We start from the raw sequence: 18,470 nt of genomic DNA, 5'->3' as shown, positions 1-18,470 counted from the left end.
GCGGTAATGGCAGTTAAATTCGTATATAAACAGTGAAGCATTTAAACCAAATTCCGGCAAGTCAGGAAATGCCAGAAAATACTGCGCAGTGAGAGGATATTTTTATCTGGCAACATGCGGGGTATATGCGTTATCAGTGATTGTGGGCTACTTGGCAAATTCGAAATCTTACTTATACAGTAAGTGAGCAAATGATTAACGCGAGTTTACAGAGGTGACCAAACACCGATCTATAAACTGTTGTTTCTAGTACAACACAGAGGCTCTCCCTAATTGATTCAACTGACTGGTACGCTTTATTGAGCATAGGTAAACGCGACAGTCGCGAGTTTATGTACTTCAAGACCAGCTATTGTTGCGCAACGGTCGCGCTAATGAATCGACGGTTGTTAGTAAACAAAGTAAGCTTCTGTTCTCAATAAACTGAACCACGGCAGTTCTTCAGAGCATGAAGTAGTTAAGCTTGCCACTTAGTACTATGTAAGCTTGCTAAGCTAATCTCCTTTGAATGGTTCGACGTGTAAGTTACGGTAGTTGGTAGATAGAATCGACTCGCCGATTGGAATAGCCAGTAAAATGACAAATTCAGTAAATTGATCGTATGCAGAAAGACAGTTAAGAAAAAATACTTGTAGTGAAGTGCCCTGCTAAGTAATGGACAACAATGTAGTGAAATACACACGCCGTCTGATAATTTACATATAGTAGGGTTGGGGGAAGACGAGACACCTTTAGCACTTATTATCCAAGTATCCTGATTGTGTTTTAAACAAGCAACAACGGTATATGGAAGTCGTGGGTATCCGGTATAATAATATTTTTTGAATGTTCTTTGTTTACTACCAAATAAGACGGTAAAAACGGAAAGAAAAGGTGTCCCATCTTCCCCCACCCTAATATATAATTTACGAACGAATAGTGTTGAACTGTGAATGTATCGCTTGTCGTAATCAGTAATAGTGTGGCGTGGGTTATCTAACCGCTTCAATGCAACATAACAACGTAACCTAAGACTATAACCATCTTTCTTTCATCGCAAAATCTCCCTTCGTTTTGTAGATAGTGCAGATTTCGACAGCAATGCGGCGTCTACAGTAACAAGTCATGTAGTTAGCAACAAGCCTGCGTAATGCTGTTTTGACGTCATATGTAAGCTCAGCCGAGACTACGAAAATCCTGCCCGGCAAAGCAACTGCTGAGGGCGCTTGAATTTTTGTGCGTAGGCGACCAAGTACTCACACTTGCAAAATTTTTGGTATGCCAATGACATGAGTTTAATGAAAAAGAGATGAGTGGCAAATATTTAAATGTATTAATCATATTAGCAACACAAAACACTGTTTACCCGCGTTTTTACCGTGTGTGTTAGTAGCAGAAAGGTGGCTTAATCTCGTTTGATCGGGATTTAGTTGCTTAAACGAGTTTTCTCACTGTGCCGGGAACGATACCGCACTGAAGTGTTTATTTTACCCTCCCCGTCAAGGGTTCTTCTTTGTGTGTATTTACCCCGGTTGTATAGAGATTTGAAAAAAAGAAATATTACCAGGCAGTGGAACATTTCTGTATCTCAATTTTTCGCAGCGTCAGAGCTTCTCCGGCTTGTCGGCGCCTGAAAGCGTGCTCGCTCAGTTTGCAAGCTTAACTGGCCATGAGTGAGACGATGCTGCTGCGACTTGCGAGCCCGTACGCATTCCTGCGGCATGACAGAAGATCGCCTCGAGTTAGTTACTAGGTTTAGCTCGGTCACGGCTCGCCGCCTCGTCAAACTGAGCTCACGCCAGGAAGGTTAAACCGTACCCCGAGGGTTAGTCGAAAAGTGATGGGCAATGAGACGAAAAGAAAGCGCGGAGACGAAAAAAACACATTTCGTCTGCCGTGAAAGAGTAAAGTAAGAATTTCGATCGTTTGGAGAGTGATTGGTGTTCGGTTTGCTGGAGCGATTGTGCCACAGCCTCGAGACGGATAATGGCGAATTATGTGAGGGCGACAGGCGAGCCTCGTCTGTTTTTAGGTTAATATGTTTACTTTAGCTTGCGCTAGTTTATGGGCGACGCACTGCAAGCAGGGATTAGGGATTTATGGCCCCGCATTTGGATGTAAAGTCTTCTTAGTTCTTGTCAGTTTAAGAAAGAACGCAGTGTTGTGAACAATAATAGTTTTCTTTGACTCCAATGTTTTAGTTCTTAACGTACATTCTAATATCGTTTTGTTAATAATCGTGCGAAGTAAAGCCTAAGATTTGAGTCACGATTTTGCGCATAGTGTATTGTAGATTTAAGCCCATGACGCCGTTGACGTCAGTTTTGCTTACTTTGTAAGTAGAATTAGTCCAAGTGTTCATAAAGGTGGTGTGTCGACAGCCAAGTACAACGCAGTAGACAGATAAAGATCTTTGTGCACTTCACCAAGGGTTGGTTTTACTTGCACAACTTTCTTTCATTCAGTTTCCTGTCGCGTGTAGTGAGCTATTTAGGCGTGTTTAACTTCGCCATACAATCCACTTGTTAGCTCTCGACAAGCGAGCGTCACTGTGTAGTGTAGTGTATACGTTTGCACTTTGACTTGAATGGTTAGTTCAATACAACGGTGTAGGATTCAGTCACCGACATAACAATGGCGCCTTCAGCATCATGAGATAATATTCGATGGGTCAGCACGGCAGTCTCACGTTTTAGGTTTCTGCTAAACAGGATTAAAAGCAAAGAGAGTAAGCTTAGGCGTGAATCTCTCGCACAGTGAATAACTCAATGATTAATGAGCGCACTGAGAATACTTGCACTGTGGGGTTCTTTCGTTGAAATGTCAGCGAATAAAAGTTGGTTGGATATGGAATGTGCGTTTTCATACGTCGCCAGCTGCTGTGATTGTATATTGTTAGGATTTTAAAATAACCTAGTCGTTCAGAGAGTACCAGGTGTGAATTAGTTTAATATGAAAAAAGAAAACAAATTTGACTGCTAAATTCGACATGAGAATTACCCGACAGAATCAATATACTGACCAATCAGTACGCTATTTTAAATACACAGTACTGACCTGTCAGTATATTGGATTGATTTATGTTAATCTGATATATACAGTTGGTACCATTTGTCACAGGTATTTCGATGTCTCAAAACCTTTGTAATTATTTTATCTGGTTAACTAAGCATACGTGGAATGCTGAGTGATTGTTTCTTACATCATTGTGAAGTAGAGCAGAGTTCGCAACATGCCAGACAAAAACGAAAATGCCAAAGATGAAAACAGAAGTATAATCGACAACAACCGACGGTTGCTAGCTCGGGATATGTTATCTTCGGTTCTGCCACGTTCTCGTGGAACTTCGCCCGCTAGACACACTCGTTCTCGTCGGACTGGAACCGACACGACCGATGGACTAAAACCAACCAAAGTCACGGGCGGAGGCAGTCCCGCCTCTGTCAAGAAGAGATTGGGTGCTCGCAGTGAGAGTCCGATCATCAGCGAAGGTGGTGAAGTGACCATACCGGGGGAAGAGGAGTTTAATATCATGTTCGACACTGTGAGGAAACTGTCCCGAGATTCTGAAACAATGTCAATCAATAACTATTCAAAACTCGTTGATGCTTTCAGCAAAACAACCGGTGATGCTAAAAGAAGTGAAATAAAGTTAAAACAAACACTAAACAACATCGGTGGCAACCATTTCGCCACTTGTGAGGGGAAGAGAGCTAACTATAACCACACGGCGGAGAGCGATCGATCGAGAATCGTCCCAGATTACATCACGCGCGTGAATGAATCAAGCAAACCCAATTTTGCTTCAGCGAAACCTTCTGTCAAGAGTGCAGTGCAGCAGAAACAAGAACCTGACAGAGCCATGGCTAAAAGACGAAGAGAGAGAAGCGGGAGGGGAGCCAGGCGACAGCACCTACGATTAGAAAACGGTACATCAACTGCAGATGACAGTGCGGTAGGCCAAGCCAACCAAGCGAATGCGATAAAGTACTTGCCGACGTATATCCAACCAGTTGTAGAAACTCCGCGGCAGCAGCACAGGACTGCGGATTACGATATTTTTCAGCACAAGAAACATACGTATACCACAGGTTCAACTGCGAACGGCAGAAGTTCAAGAAAAAGCTTTGTTGATCGCCAAGTGGCTCGTATCGGAGACAATAGGTTATCGAGTAGCAGCAGCAGTGACAATAGCAGCGTCGAGGATTCCAGTACTCGATCGTCGACGCGACCAGCAAAAAGTGTACAGGATATTTCGGACGCTGATTCAGAAAGTCAGCCCGGAAGAAGAACAAGAAGAAATCGACTTCGTAACCGAGCGAATCAACAACGGCCTATTCATACGCCGGATTACGTCATAGCAACTCCACCGAGAAAAGTTTCAGACCACGGAGTTGGAACTTCCGACATTAGTAGACAGCTTGCCAACAAAGTGAGCTCAGTGAACGATCGGTCGCCGAAAACTTCCGAGGCGAGTGATTATATGGGAAAGCAGTATCAGTCTCGCGAAAAACGCCCATCGGTTGATTCGGTCGGCAAGATATCAACTTCACCGAGAAACTTTCAGCCTACTACCGTGCAAAACTTGGTGGAAGGTAGAATAGATCATTCCACTCCGAACGAAGCTACGGTCGTGCCGAAGGTACAGCCCAAATTGGGACGAGAGACCGGTCGTCGCGAATCTCGGGAAAAGTTAATCATTAGTGGAAAGCAAATATCGGCCCCCTTGGAAGAAGTGCAAAAGGAGGGTTCACCAACGCAAATAAATAGCACAAATCAATCACCGAATAATCCAGTGTCGGATGTGGCAGTGCAAAGCAACAAGGTAACTTCTAGTCCTAGTATTGATGAGCATGACACCGCCGCAGGCCGTAAAACTGCAATAGAAAAAAACGGCGTACAGCTACCACAATACAAAACAAAGCCAGTCGGCAATCTAAGAGAACTTTTTAACTCACAGGAACAACTGAAGACTAAGTTTGGCCACGCATTCAATTCTAGCAAACCTTCAGAGCAGGTCAACTCTAAAACCGATCAAGCGAAACGAGATAGGAGAACGTCATTAAATGAGGCTGACGCAGATGCTGACAATGAACAAGTGGTTCACAGTCAACCAATGCTAAAGGCACGTAAAGTTAGCGAAGACTATTGGCCTCGGGATGAGGTGACTGAAAAACTTTTGCAAAGTAGAAGTACCCATTCATCAATAAGCAGTTCAAAGCCATCGCTGATGCCTGTAAGCGAGGCTCCTACTAGTACTGAGCAATCGAATGAAGTGCATGCAATGAAGGAGTCGCTCGGTCACAAGCAGTCCTTGGTTACCGTTATGCACTTACCAAAAGAAACAAACTTGAGTGACCCCCAGGTTTTGTCAAGTGAGCCAATGTTCGTTAAAGGGTCGCCTTGCGATAAATTGAAACATAACCAAGACGATTCTGTTTTACATGTGGCGGATGTGATCAACGCAAAACAAACCACTGAAAGGAATGCCGCAGCACAGACTCCACGGACATTGGTAAGAGGTCATTCCAACAGCTCAGAGGCGCAAAGGAATTCTTCAAGTTCCAGCAATGCTTGCCACAAGCACACACGCTCGCAGAGCACTGATAGTACAGCTTCTAACCCTGAAGCATACACTACGTTGACGAAGCAAGTTGTTTCGCATAAGCCGCCTCCCACTCCAGTGTGGAGCTTTGAAGAAACGGACAGAAAGTTGAGACAGTATGATAAGACTCTCCCAAGCGATGCCTCGCTAAATAATACGACTGTTTGTAATGGCACAACTACAGACTCTTGGGCATCAAGTAATGACGCAGCAGTATTACAATCGGAACTAAATGATCTTACTCCTACTTTACGAGATATTTCTATCAACGGTTCACCGTTATATGTTGCGCCCAAGTTTGCCAGCTACAGCGCCAACAAGCCGGCGTCGGTGCAAGTATCACCTCACGTTCGGACTACGCAAGCCCCTGTCGTATGTGATGACATGGCGCGTCACGCGGTGGTTACTTCGTCATCGGCTTCCGGTGTAAGTAATAATTCCTCAACAATTTCCACCTCTTCGAGAAAGAGCAGCGTCGTTTCACTTTCTACTGCATTACGCAAAGGCAGTGCGAACAGTGCGTGTAGCCCGCCACCGCCGAGCACAGTGGAGATAGACGAGGGCTGCTACACAGAAGAGGACGTCACAGCTAAGGGCTCTCCAATGAGCGCACCGTTTGCCCATCCTGGCTTTACACTTGGCGAGGATGAAATTCTGGATAAAAGTGAGTTTCAAAATGGCCCTTCTAACAACAACAGAAGGCGAAGGAAATACTCTGCCGCGGGACACAGTGGTTCAGATGTTAGTAATGAATCCGTTCGTTCCTTGAGTGACCCGATTCCAGTCCGTGGCAAAGACTTAGTAGGGACGGAAGACGGTGCAGTAGACGGCAGTTATATAGTTTCATTAAACCAACATGATACAGCAGAGACTGTACCGGATCGTAATTCTGTCAGTGATTTGTCATTATATAGTGAGAACACGTCCTTGCCCGATGATGCCAGTGACAAATTGGTCAATGAGCCTGAAAAACGTAAAGAACAAGAAGACCACACACTTGCTGTTCAAGGCACCAAAACAGGTGGAAAGACCATCAAGAAAAAATCCTTTAGCGATCCGAACGCCAATGCTGTTTTAACAGCCGGTTTAATTGGGAGCATGAATGCGGAAATGGAAAGCCCTGCTCTGTACAACTCGTCAAGCGAACCGGCTTTATCAGAACAAACTGATGAACTTGGCGAGTTGAACCAGTTTCATATTTACCAATCTACAAAGCACTCCGGAAATCATACAAAAGATAACGTTCTCCCGTCATCTGGTATCGGGGACATGACACATTCGATTGAAGAGATGTCCAAATTATTGCTCGCCGAACACACTGTTATGTCTCCAAGAAGTGCCCGTCGAAACATGACACTAAAATCGCGCAAAAGAGCGCAGATTGAACAAATGAAATCCAAAGAGACTGTTCCTCTAAACAACTTCATCCAGAACGAACTTCACATCCAAATAGCAGCATCGGTTGATCCGGTGGTGGAGGACATTTTTGAAAAAGAAGAGGAGCAGTTTCAGCAGATGTATGAGAGCATGACTGGAGCTATCCCCGAAAAGATGCCAGTCGTCCATACACGTTCGTGTAGTGAACCTGTACCAATGGACAAACTCGAAAATCGTCTTGTACAAAAAGCATCCGAAAGAGGAAGACGCGCTGGGATCGTACAAGCACCATCCCTTAATGATGTAATGGGAGATAACAGGATACCACCACCAACGGAATCGCCCCTCAAGCACACAAAGCAACTTTCAAACTCGGTGGACCGTATTCATTCAGCTACCCTACCTCGCGCTGCTGGCAGCAGAGGATTAGGATTCCAAGTTGATAAACTGGTACGTGGTTTACGTTACATAATAATACACCAACAAACGCGTCTTCGTAATTTGTCGAAGATGTGTTTTTGACTTCCCAATGACACACCTAATGACTCATTGGCGTGTAATTCCGTAAATACACAAGCGTTGGTTCCAATCGGTACCACCATATGTAACTTCTATTATACTGATATATAACTATTTGCCATAAGAAGTGTGGTTTACTTCTACTTGTTATGTAAACGGTTAATTGTTTGTTTTAAGGATATGAGAAAACATGTGGTGAGAAATTTGCTGGAAACAGAGGAATCGTACGTCAACTCGCTACGGATTTTATACGAGGTAAGTGCTGAGACAGTCTTGTCGCTTTTAGTAGTTGCCGAGCCTTAATTTCCTGGTTGTAGCCATTAACATGCCAGCTCCATGTATTTAACTTATGCGACAAATTTTACTTGGCAAAACATGCACTTAGTACCAGGTGTAATTGCATGCTTGTGTAGTTATCTACTTTCCTCTTACTTGCTTCTGGGCATAACACGTTCAACGGTAATGAGGCAGTGTCCTGGTATAACGCGTTGCCAGGTGTTAACTACAGTTTGGTATGAGCGCTACATTGCAGAATTTGGTCATATTTTCTACCCCCGGCTATTCGTCACCATTCTCCGTGTTGTGATAAAATCCGAGCATGACTTGTGTATCGGTAAAGTGTTTAAAACAGCTCGCCAAGATAGCTGTTTTGGATACTTGGCTTCAGAGAAATCAGTTAAATGCTCGAGTGCACTTAGGGCGTTCAAAATTCCTAACCGAACACCTGTCTGAGTTTTCGCGTTCGTTTCGGCCCACTGAACGCTCACTGCCACCACACTTACGAACTATTTCGCTGACCGATTTCGTTTGAGGAAACTGCGCAGACAATAGCACTGTAAGATGAGAAAACCTCTGTTGCTTGATTTTGTCGCAAAATTTGACAAGCAGATAGCCTCGAATTCGGAAGTCCAAGTGTGTTATCTGAATCACGGCCAGCGGACCAGGCAATCAATCGTCGAAATAGATGAACTCAAACTCCCCGTGTACAAATTACATCTGAACATATCGTCATTTCAACAACTTCCTATATATTTGTTTGTCCCTCGATTCATTTCAAACATGCAGAGTTTTAACATACCAATACTCCGCTATCACTCATGGTGGGTCAAAATAAACAGACGGTTTCATCGATAGATTACCGTCCACAAATACTGGAGTCTGGTTCAATTAGAAATTGAAATAAAACGCCCGCATGTAACCGTGCCTGACCTGCGTTAATAATTTATACAACGTCGGACAATAAAGGTGACGCAAACATCTAAACGAATTCGACCGTTTATAACTTTAATCTGTTAAGAATTTCATTTTCTGTGAAAACGATCTGTGTTATCAGTAAAAAGGGTGTCATTTATATTTTGAGCAACCTTGCATGGGTTAGGGTGAATTTAAGTTTGTAAGGGAAATGGCAGCGGATGACGCGGCTCAAATCACCTGTTCCCGCCAGTTATTTAAAGCCGAAACCCCAAATTCTCACGCCCCTTCCTTGGCAAACCCATCCACAATTGCTTTAATACGAGGCATGTTGTGGTTGCAGAGATTTTTATTCACCACGTTTTTAAGCGACTTTTACTAGCATCTCAACAATACCTCTTGCAGTTGCTATTGATTGCAGCAGTATTGATTATAAAATCGGGTTATGTGCGTCTATTTTTAAATTGGGACATATACAAACCTTTAAACAGATTTCACAGTTATTGCAGCTTTGCCATACCCATTAAGATATTGCATATCTCTATTTTACTTTCTTTCGTTTGCAGACTTACTTCAAGCCACTGAAACAACCAGAAAACCACGTCGTATGTGAGCCACGTCTTGTGGATGAGATGTTTTTCCAGATACCCCAAATACTGCAGCACCACGAAAAGTTTTTTGAAAACGTTGAAGAATGTTTTGAAAACTGGGACCCAGAGTCTGTAAAAATTGGCGATGTCTTCATTCAGTCGGTGAGTGTGTTTGACTTGTCACCTGTTTCGCCGCGACCAAGTTAGTAGGTCGTAATTCTGCCGGCGTTTTATCGCTTAGTTGTGATATCGTTAAGTTTACGACGTTGGTAATTTCGTTTAACATAGAACGCCTTGTGTTTGAATGTCATTTTAGTCCACCGCCCCTCAAAGACAGAGCCGTAGTGTTATGTCGCACATTGTCCAGTTATATTCCACATTCCGAAGAACCAGTGTCATATTTACCAGAAAAGAATTGTTGATCGCATTAATTACGCATGTTACTTCTAGTAAATGGTGGTTTCAATAAACGCTCCGATATTGTGCGGTGGTATAGTAGGTTGCTTTGTTTACTGCTCTATGGACAAAAGCGGACGAATCACCAACGAAATATGCGCTGCGTGCATAATAAGCGTGATCTTTGCCCAACAACGGCGGTGGTCAACAGGAGCCCTTCCCTTCGCGTTGACGAATGCCTGGCGTTCCAATGATGTCAAACACACAGGGAGGGGCAAGCATAATAATATTTAGTCACTGTAGCGATTGTTTCCATGAATTTAAAATTTTTCGAAAACTATTAGATCGCGTGTTCTTATCAACAGACTGAGTGAAAATTGTCGTTTTATTTTAATACTTTGTGGGACAATGCTTATACTGGTTTTAAATGGTAAATGGAAAGTCTCGTAAATCGGACGGCCTTAAATTTATACACTGAAAACGGTTTGCTGCTATAACGCCCATCTCGCTATATACCAAAAAATATAATGAAAATATTTGACATTTTCGTTTGACACCAAAATACCGACCGAGTAGTCATCAGACATCAGTGTTAACGTACGTAGAAACTCTGAACTCCGTGACGCAGAGTGAACGCTTCTGACATAATGAGTTTTTAGAGCAATAGTTAAGCAAATAATTGTCCGCAAATATTTGTTTAAGTTGTAGTTTCTGAGCTGGACCGGCTTTGCTGAAAAGTACTACAGTTCGAGCGGTGTGTATGATTTTTTCAAACGATACGTTTGTGTACATTTTGTGGTATTTGAGGGGCAGAATAATTACCAAGACGGACTCATAAACTGTTCTGTATGTCGCTCCAAGTCATATTTTGAACCATCAAAAGGAGTTAAAATTTATCGCTGTCATAGAGTTACTAGCCAGTACACGCAGTTACTATTCGTTCCATTACTTTTTGATTCATCGTTCCTTATAGGACGTTGTATCGACCTACATATCGATGGTAGGTGCCGAAGATATTGATTTGTAACGTGCCCCAGTCCGCAGGGCAGCTATGATGCTAATTGGCTATTTCTTGAAGGGTTTGTGCATACGCATAGTGGAGTGGGAAAATATGGGACACCTTTTTATCATATTTTTTTGTCTTGTTTGGTAATAAACAAAGAACATTCAATGAATTTATATCCCCACAACTATACCATCCGTTGGTAATTGTTTAAAACACGATCAGAATATTTGAGTATTATGTGCTAGAGACATCCCGTCCCCCCACCCTAGTTATGTACCACAATGACGAAGTGATGCTTTATAAAAACAAAAACGGCGAGGTACCATACGTCTATTAGTTTATAACTCAAGTTTACAACCTGCGAAATGTGGCATGTACGCAAACAAATGTTATTAAATGATTTCTCTTTATTTTTGTGCTTAAGCGTCACTTTTTCTCGCGTTGTGCACCATTTACCTCAAATTCCGATTCGCGGATGTGTATTCGATACTGATCACATTTGACCAACTTACACCGCTCCCCATCGGTTAAATCTGGTTTGTTGCAGTGTCTGACGTCATGCAAGAGTGTCACATGTACTGTAGCACTTAACTTAGCCAATTTTGTTGTTCAATAAAAACGAGGGTGGTTCTTAATATAGCTCGTGTATTGATTGTAGTACACGGTGTGTGCTGTGTGTGTGGTTTGTAATACTTAAACACGGCATTATTGTGGTTGTATTACACACCTGGTCACACAAACTCGAACAACGCGGCCGCTTATCATGTACTTTAAATTCGAGGAGGCCACTCTTGCTTTCTAAACTAGAAGGGATGGTCGTGTTATCGTGTTGTTGTGCGCATTGCCACTAAAGCATGTTTCGTCAACGTCATTTCAGTGACGTCAATTGTACATTAACCTGGCGATGCAACTCAGCGGTCGTATGTTCCGTAACCAAAATGTTATTGCGGTAAACTTTTGCTGCATCATTGCGCATGCGACCACAGACGCATACAAATCGGCTGCATTTCACTTTTTGCAAAATATGAACCCAAACAACGATCGTCATTTAGCTTATTCGCAAAGCAAAGCAAAGCTCAGTTGTACACGATTTGTTTGGCATGTTGTCTTGGTACAGGATGCGGTGTGAGAATATGTCACTTTACGTAATACAACGTGCTTGTGTGTATCAACAATATAAACATACCTTCGTAATATGGTAATTTGTATAAAACACAAATGCTGGTATCTTCAGTTGTATAAAGAAGTATCTGATACAATTACTGCAAACAGAATGGCATTATAAGCGTGTAAACAATCCTACCCATTTACGTGCTTGCTGTTCGATAATTATATAACATTTGTACAAAAAACTTTTTGCATTTGGAGTCTTAGAATGCGCTTTTAAACCCCTTTTTTGTCTGTTAGTATTTCCTGTACCTGGTATAAATACTTAGTCAAGAAAATAGTTTATCATATTAGACGAGTCTACTTTTCCTCGCTGACGTGATTTCATGCTACTCGGTGACGTCACGAGGGTCTATATTTGGGGCTATTAAGCCGACCGCTTCCTCTAGTTAAGAGGCCTAGCGTTAAACCAACCATTTCTGGCAACCTGTACCTTTTCCAGCGTTTTGTTCTCACGGGTTGCTGGTGAAAGTGTACGGCAACAGAAACAGAGCTTGGTTGACCCTACGTCGCTTTTAGATTCTTTGATCGTGGCCCCATAACGCATCGTAAACTACACAAGCGAAACCGGCTGCAGACTAAAAGGCTATCAAATCGCAGCTACCGAAGCCATTAGGCGAAATTCGCGAGAAAATGCATTAAATTTACATTGTAGATAATATACGAGAAATTCGTTCTCGGCAATGCACTTCAAAATGTTCTTGACGTCAACGTATGTCATAAACCCGGCCACACGCATATTATGAAATACAATGACGTTTTTATCTCGTAATTTGATTTTGCCTTGTAACCGCGCATTCCGATCATTTTAATTTGATTTTAAATTTACCACGAACTTCAAGACATGTTGCGAACCACGTCCACACGTAACCAATTAATTGTTTAAATCATTTTATTCAATGGTTAAAGCGAGCATATTAAACGAGATGCAAATAAAGCAATCAGGAAGGTAGATTATTTTGACTTTGTCTGGGTATTTCTTTAAAACGATTCAACCTTAGTAAACAATTTCATGAAATGAACATTTTACTGTTGGAATTTTTATACGCCCACTTTAGTTTTAATTTTAGTCACGAAGCCAATTTCAGCAGGGTGACCTCTCAAGTCAGTTCGGATTTACATTACGCTTTCTATTTTCGTCCAGGCAAACGCAAATTGCATTCTCTCGTGTAATAAATAACGCAGCATTTCGGCGTTTTCGAGCAAGTAGGCGACCTTTACTTATCTTTATATATTGAGCATATTTTGCTCTTTGCAGCGCGGCTCATTTAGCCTCGACGTGTGCGGCTACGCAGGTGCTTCGATTTTAGATGATCGATAACGAATCGACGTTCGATCGTGCCTAAACTTTCCTATTCAACAGAGCGTGTAGCAGAAGCACACCGTGTGCCTTAGTACTATATGTGCTATGTTTACATTGGCGTAGTACGTATCCATGTACCCAGGTGACGAAACGATCACCATAGGAATACATGCGTGGCCTACTTATTATGTTTTGCTTTTACGTGACGGGATCGCTGTATCAAATACAAAAACCGCCTTTAACTGCCTTTACAAGGGTCGTTTATATATATATTTTTTTTTGGTTGAAAACCGAAAGAACAGGGCCGCTCAGTTTCGGTTCCTAAACGGCCACATTTTTTATTAAACTGTCTAACCTTATAACTTAAATTGAGTAACCAAACCCGGTTTTATTTCAAAAGATATACACCACACACGCACATTTTTGTTTTTGTGCGCCTCCTAGCACCGTCCCCACTGTAATCTCCTTTAATTTATGTTTATTCGGTGCTTACCGCATTACCAGCAGTTCTGTAATCGCATAATGATAGCCTGGCACGCCTGTGGTAAAACATCCCCAGAACAGTTGAGATTCCACTGCTGAAAACATGCGTTGCCAACCAGTCATTAGAGGCTCAACATTGCTGTCGTCCCGCCCATATATCACCATTGCCGCCATGTAAACTCCGCGTTCTGTTGTTTTTGGTAACCTTGCATGCCGTAACATCAGGCAACATTCTCATTTGACATTTTGTTGTTAATGTTCATACTTACTTTGTAGAAGCTCACTTGGTGTATTCAGTTGCTTGGAATCATCACAATGGCTATGTCTAATTAGATTTAGATACGTTCACAACCTTTAAGATGAGTTTCTACGAACCCGAATAAATAAAACACAAGGAACGCAAATATTTAAGTACAATACCGCCAAATAACATTATGGGAAGTTAACAGTCAAACCATAGTATACTGAAGTGACATCAGTATACTATGGTCAAACTGATACCAACTTTATATTACGCAGCATACGGTGGTGTCGGAATAAACCGTGGTGTTTTGCATCGGTGCTTGTGCTTGAATTTGCATTCCGTCCAGCAAAATCTGCGTTCTCCTATATTCAAGTACCTTTATTAATTGAAAGTAAATAAGACCCGCCGTTGTTTTGCGCTGGTCGGGCACTCCCACAAGCCCATCAAAAGGTTCATGGTTTAAGTTTCCATCCTTGCTTCACCACGCATGCTGCACATGTAAGGAAACTTTTAAAACGAGTAGAATCGGTGAGAAAATTTGCGCATTGAATATGCGGTCTCGGCCTCCTATTATATTTTTTGCGCTTGTGTGCTATGTTACGAACGCTGCAAGTTTATCAATTCCAATTGTTACATAACCTGTTCCGTAAGCGCCCATCCCGCACGAAAGGTCACACGCAAGACAGAAAAGCGATTAGCCTCCGTAGAAAGCACGTAAACACATTTCGCTGTCTACTATAGCAAACAGGGAGAACTGCCTTCTCACGTGATGCAATCCCATATTTGGTGTAGGACATCCCAGCTAACACCGGCACCACGCTCGACTTGCTTGTTGTTGCAGAAAGACAACCGTATAAAGAAACGTCACATGCCTTTAAGACATTGTGTCTGTTGCTGTAACGTTCAGACAGCTCGATTTAGGTTGTAAACAATCTATAGACTAAATGGCAGTTTATCATTTACGGAAAAAGTTGTGGTATAAATTCAGTAGTTTGGCACTGACGGTTCTGAATCATATTCAAAGCATATTCTATCATATTTGCCCCAGTTATCACGTGGCAAACCGACTTCGCGGGCGTTCACCCCACCCTCTCCACTCTTTGATTATCTTCTCGCTTTACGGCCCATTTTAATGCTGATAAATGAGCATTTTCGGCATTTTTCTCTTCCACCTGCACACGCTTGAAGGCGTTGCTCTTGAAGCATTTGCAAATGTAACTTGAACCATTATACGATTGTAACCTATCACGGTTCTCTAACCGGGTTTTCATTTGCCGCAGTTCAATAAGGATATGCTACTGGAAGCCTACACCAGTTACATCAAGAACTTTTTGAACGCCAGAGAAGCCGTCACCATCGCTACGCAAGCAAAGACCGCATTCAAGCTCTTCCTCGAGGTAATGTTCACTTCTATTGTTTATTTAGTTTAGCTTGTATATTTTGGTTCGTGATCCTTAATTCGCAAGCCAGTGTATATTGTCATAACGCATGGTATATTTGTAATATAGCAGGTGTTAAACTTAACAGATGTCTCATTTTGTCTCCGTTGTTGGTATAAGTGGCTAAGCACACAAGGGCGAGAAATAATGACATTGATCATATCCCAGCTTACAGAACAAATATGCATAGTCAGTAGTTTATAGGCGCGAACCCTCTAACGGTTGTTCGAAGCACTCAAGTGCGGTTAATGTCAAGTCAGCGCCATTTGCGTGTAATATAAATTGTTTAATGGCAATACTTATACGCTTTAAATAGCAGAATGTACACAGTTAGTGTAAACAGCGATAAAGGAGCTTCTCATGATAAGCTCTCTCCCTGAACCCAGCAAAACCTTCCCTGTTAGATTTTAACTTGCAAAGCTCATTTGTTTCCAAAACTTGACATAGGTAGACATTGTTTCCCTTTGTATATTCCTGTGTGGCAGCAAAAACACCCCGTGTCGTTTCTAATGCGACAAGCATAAACTGTGATTGATTGCAATTGATTAGGTTGGCCGTCCTGCTTTGCCAGTGCCCCGAAGCTATGTAACCACATATATGTATCATATATGACTATATCGTTATAGGGAAGTGCAGCGCAAGACAACTGCGACATGTTACATGGTTTATTATTTAAATGACACGATAACGTATACAATGGGACGTAATCTTTAAAAACAAAGTTTTTCTGTCATCATTTTTTATTATTGTCAAATAGAATGTTATTCTAAGAAATTATAGTTTTTACCCTCCTGCCACGCTACTTTAATTGTGTGTCCTCTGGTAGTTAAGTTGCTGTACACTTGGGATCCCAAATCACGGTTTAGGTTAGGCATATATATAATAAAACAACAATTCGGTTGATCCCAATACTGCTTATCACGATAACGGGTTGGGTTTGACCTGATTTGTATAACTTTAGTGAGATTTCTACAAAGATTAAAATACAAATGTTTTTTTTATTAGTTTGTTGCGTTCAAATACACAGAAGATGTTTCTTTATTAGTTGAAGATAAGCCTAATAAACATCTTACATGCTTGTGAATTAGTCTGCTGACAGTGGTAATGGTTCCCCCTGGTAAATCTTGTGAGCGAATATTTATTTGTTCTTCGCTTTCCGCTCGCCGCTGCTTTTTGAAGATGATCCGCCATGTTTGCTAATACATTACCGTGTTTTCGACGATGGCCGCTTCTGATTCATCCTTTGATCAGCAGTCATTATATATGAGAAAGCAAACCGTTGTCTTTGTTTGTCTGCGGTTGCTTTGCAGATGTCAGGACCGTATACTTTAAAAAGACAATGATTTAATGCTGTACGTCATAACCTATACGTCTGCTGCACTTTGCCCAAATTTATAAGCTTTCTAATCGAAGTTGAACTGTTGCAGCAATGCCAGCGAGAGAATCGCGACAAACAAGGTCTGTCGGACCTCATGATTAAACCAGTTCAAAGAATACCACGATACGAACTCATTATAAAGGTGACGTACGACTTCATTTGTGACACTGCTCTATTTTATACTGGTTTATTGATTTTCTTTTTCTTTACAGGATCTATTGAAACATACGCCAGAGGACCATGCAGACAGGACAAGTTTACTGATTGCACAACGTGAAATCCATGCCCTCTCAGTTCAAATGAACAAAGGTATATGTTTAGTTTTTCTAAAACTGTGCTTTTGTGTGGTATGTCGCAGAAATACACCAATACACGGATAAACGTATGGGGCATATGTCCAGGTGAATTATCTAAACTTCATATGTATACCACTAATGTCCACTGACGAGCTGGCACAGCTTTTCTTGTGGTCAAAAATCCCCTTCTGTCTGATATGTGCCAGTTACTTACTTACGAAAAATATGCACCTTCGATCATTTTACATTTGAATTGACTCAACCAATGTTGTAGGTGAAAAAGAAGCCGAGGCAGCTGAAAGGCACGCCAAACTTCTGCAAGACATTGAACAAATCATTGAAGGGTGTATGGAGGTAATTTATTTCTGATAACATGTACACCATGTGTGTCCGATAACATCACCATGAGCTTGAACTGTTTTGCCCAAGCTAAAACTGTAGCTTTTTAATTTTTTTACTGTAGAGCCTAATAGCATTGTGTATTAACTTAAGTTTTTACCATTCTGACAGGTATTTGTGAGACTTGTCAGTTAACTCGCCATGTAAACTTTACATTTCATTTTTCAGATATCTGGGATTACAAAGCGTCGGTTCCTTCGGCAAGATATTTGCATAGAGCTAGTGAGTAATTACTCTCAACTTTGCAGAACCGATCGAGTTCTATATATATAAATAGAGCTTACTGGTACAGCTTAATATAAATCATATGCTTATCTTTGCATTTAAATTTAAAAAACAAAATACAGTTAAGAATAAATTAGAAATACAAATTTGGTCACACTGTATCAGGTTTTCCCTAGTTCTAATGTTAACATGGAAATCTAACATTTGCATTGGATAGAAATCCGGCAACAAGAAAGACAGAAGTCTGTGGCTCTTCAATGACTTGTTGATGTGTACGACGTCCAAGAAGGGAAGAACAGGTTCTCTTCGTCGTAGCTCCATGAACTTGTAAGTGAATTACGTAAACGAATACACAAAGCTTGCAATGATGCGGAAATCTCAGTTATTTATAGCTGGTGTCTTCGCTGTTGGGGGTACAGCGGCTACCAAATCTTGTTTAAGAATTCCGCTAAGTTTATTTTACCCCGAAGCAATCGATCCGACATATGCGGTTAATGCTCCTAGCGCACTTGCGCCCGACCTTGCCACGCGAAGGTACCCACATCGTACTTCATTCTTATCGAACGCCATCTGTCCTCAACAACGGTTGTCGATGACATTTCGCCCGTTCGTCTTATTATACCGAACTTGCGTACCCACCATCGCTGTTTTCTTAGCCGTTTGTATTATCTTGTCAGGTGTACTCGGCCGCCATCTTGAGAAACACCATCCGCTCGTCTTATCATCTTAACTCGCTGACGCATTCCACAATAAACCTAAACATCGGTTATCGCAAAAAGCTGCTGGCTTGAAACTATCACGGTTGATTCGATTTAGCAAAGCTGTTTTGGGCAGCCATGCCAGTTCCCGCATACACCGTTGTATTTAGTGATA

The 18,470-nt window shown here is 41.8% G+C and overlaps 1 protein-coding gene across 4 annotated transcripts in view; it reads left to right on the top strand.

Annotated features, from left to right (window-relative positions):
• Nucleotides 1-3,094: 3,094 nt before the first annotated feature.
• LOC100185174 (rho guanine nucleotide exchange factor 17-like) overlaps nt 3,095-18,470 on the top strand; it is a 32,734-nt gene continuing 17,358 nt past the window's right edge. For 3 of the 4 annotated variants that reach the window (XM_026840839.1, XM_026840837.1, XM_026840836.1), the window contains exons 1-9: nt 3,095-7,411; nt 7,658-7,735; nt 9,238-9,423; nt 15,141-15,257; nt 16,727-16,819; nt 16,890-16,986; nt 17,248-17,327; nt 17,541-17,594; nt 17,815-17,924. In XM_026840839.1, the coding sequence (XP_026696640.1) occupies nt 3,212-7,411; nt 7,658-7,735; nt 9,238-9,423; nt 15,141-15,257; nt 16,727-16,819; nt 16,890-16,986; nt 17,248-17,327; nt 17,541-17,594; nt 17,815-17,924 (5,015 nt within the window). In that variant the 5' untranslated portion in view covers nt 3,095-3,211. The remainder of the gene's footprint in view (nt 7,412-7,657; nt 7,736-9,237; nt 9,424-15,140; nt 15,258-16,726; nt 16,820-16,889; nt 16,987-17,247; nt 17,328-17,540; nt 17,595-17,814; nt 17,925-18,470) is intronic. The other variant, XM_026840838.1, reaches the window with a different exon arrangement.

This window comes from Ciona intestinalis, chromosome 2 (assembly GCF_000224145.3).
Source record: "Ciona intestinalis chromosome 2, KH, whole genome shotgun sequence".
Classification (NCBI taxonomy): domain Eukaryota; kingdom Metazoa; phylum Chordata; class Ascidiacea; order Phlebobranchia; family Cionidae; genus Ciona; species Ciona intestinalis.
Note: the sequence above shows the minus strand (reverse complement) of the source record. Positions and strands in the feature narration are given on the sequence as shown.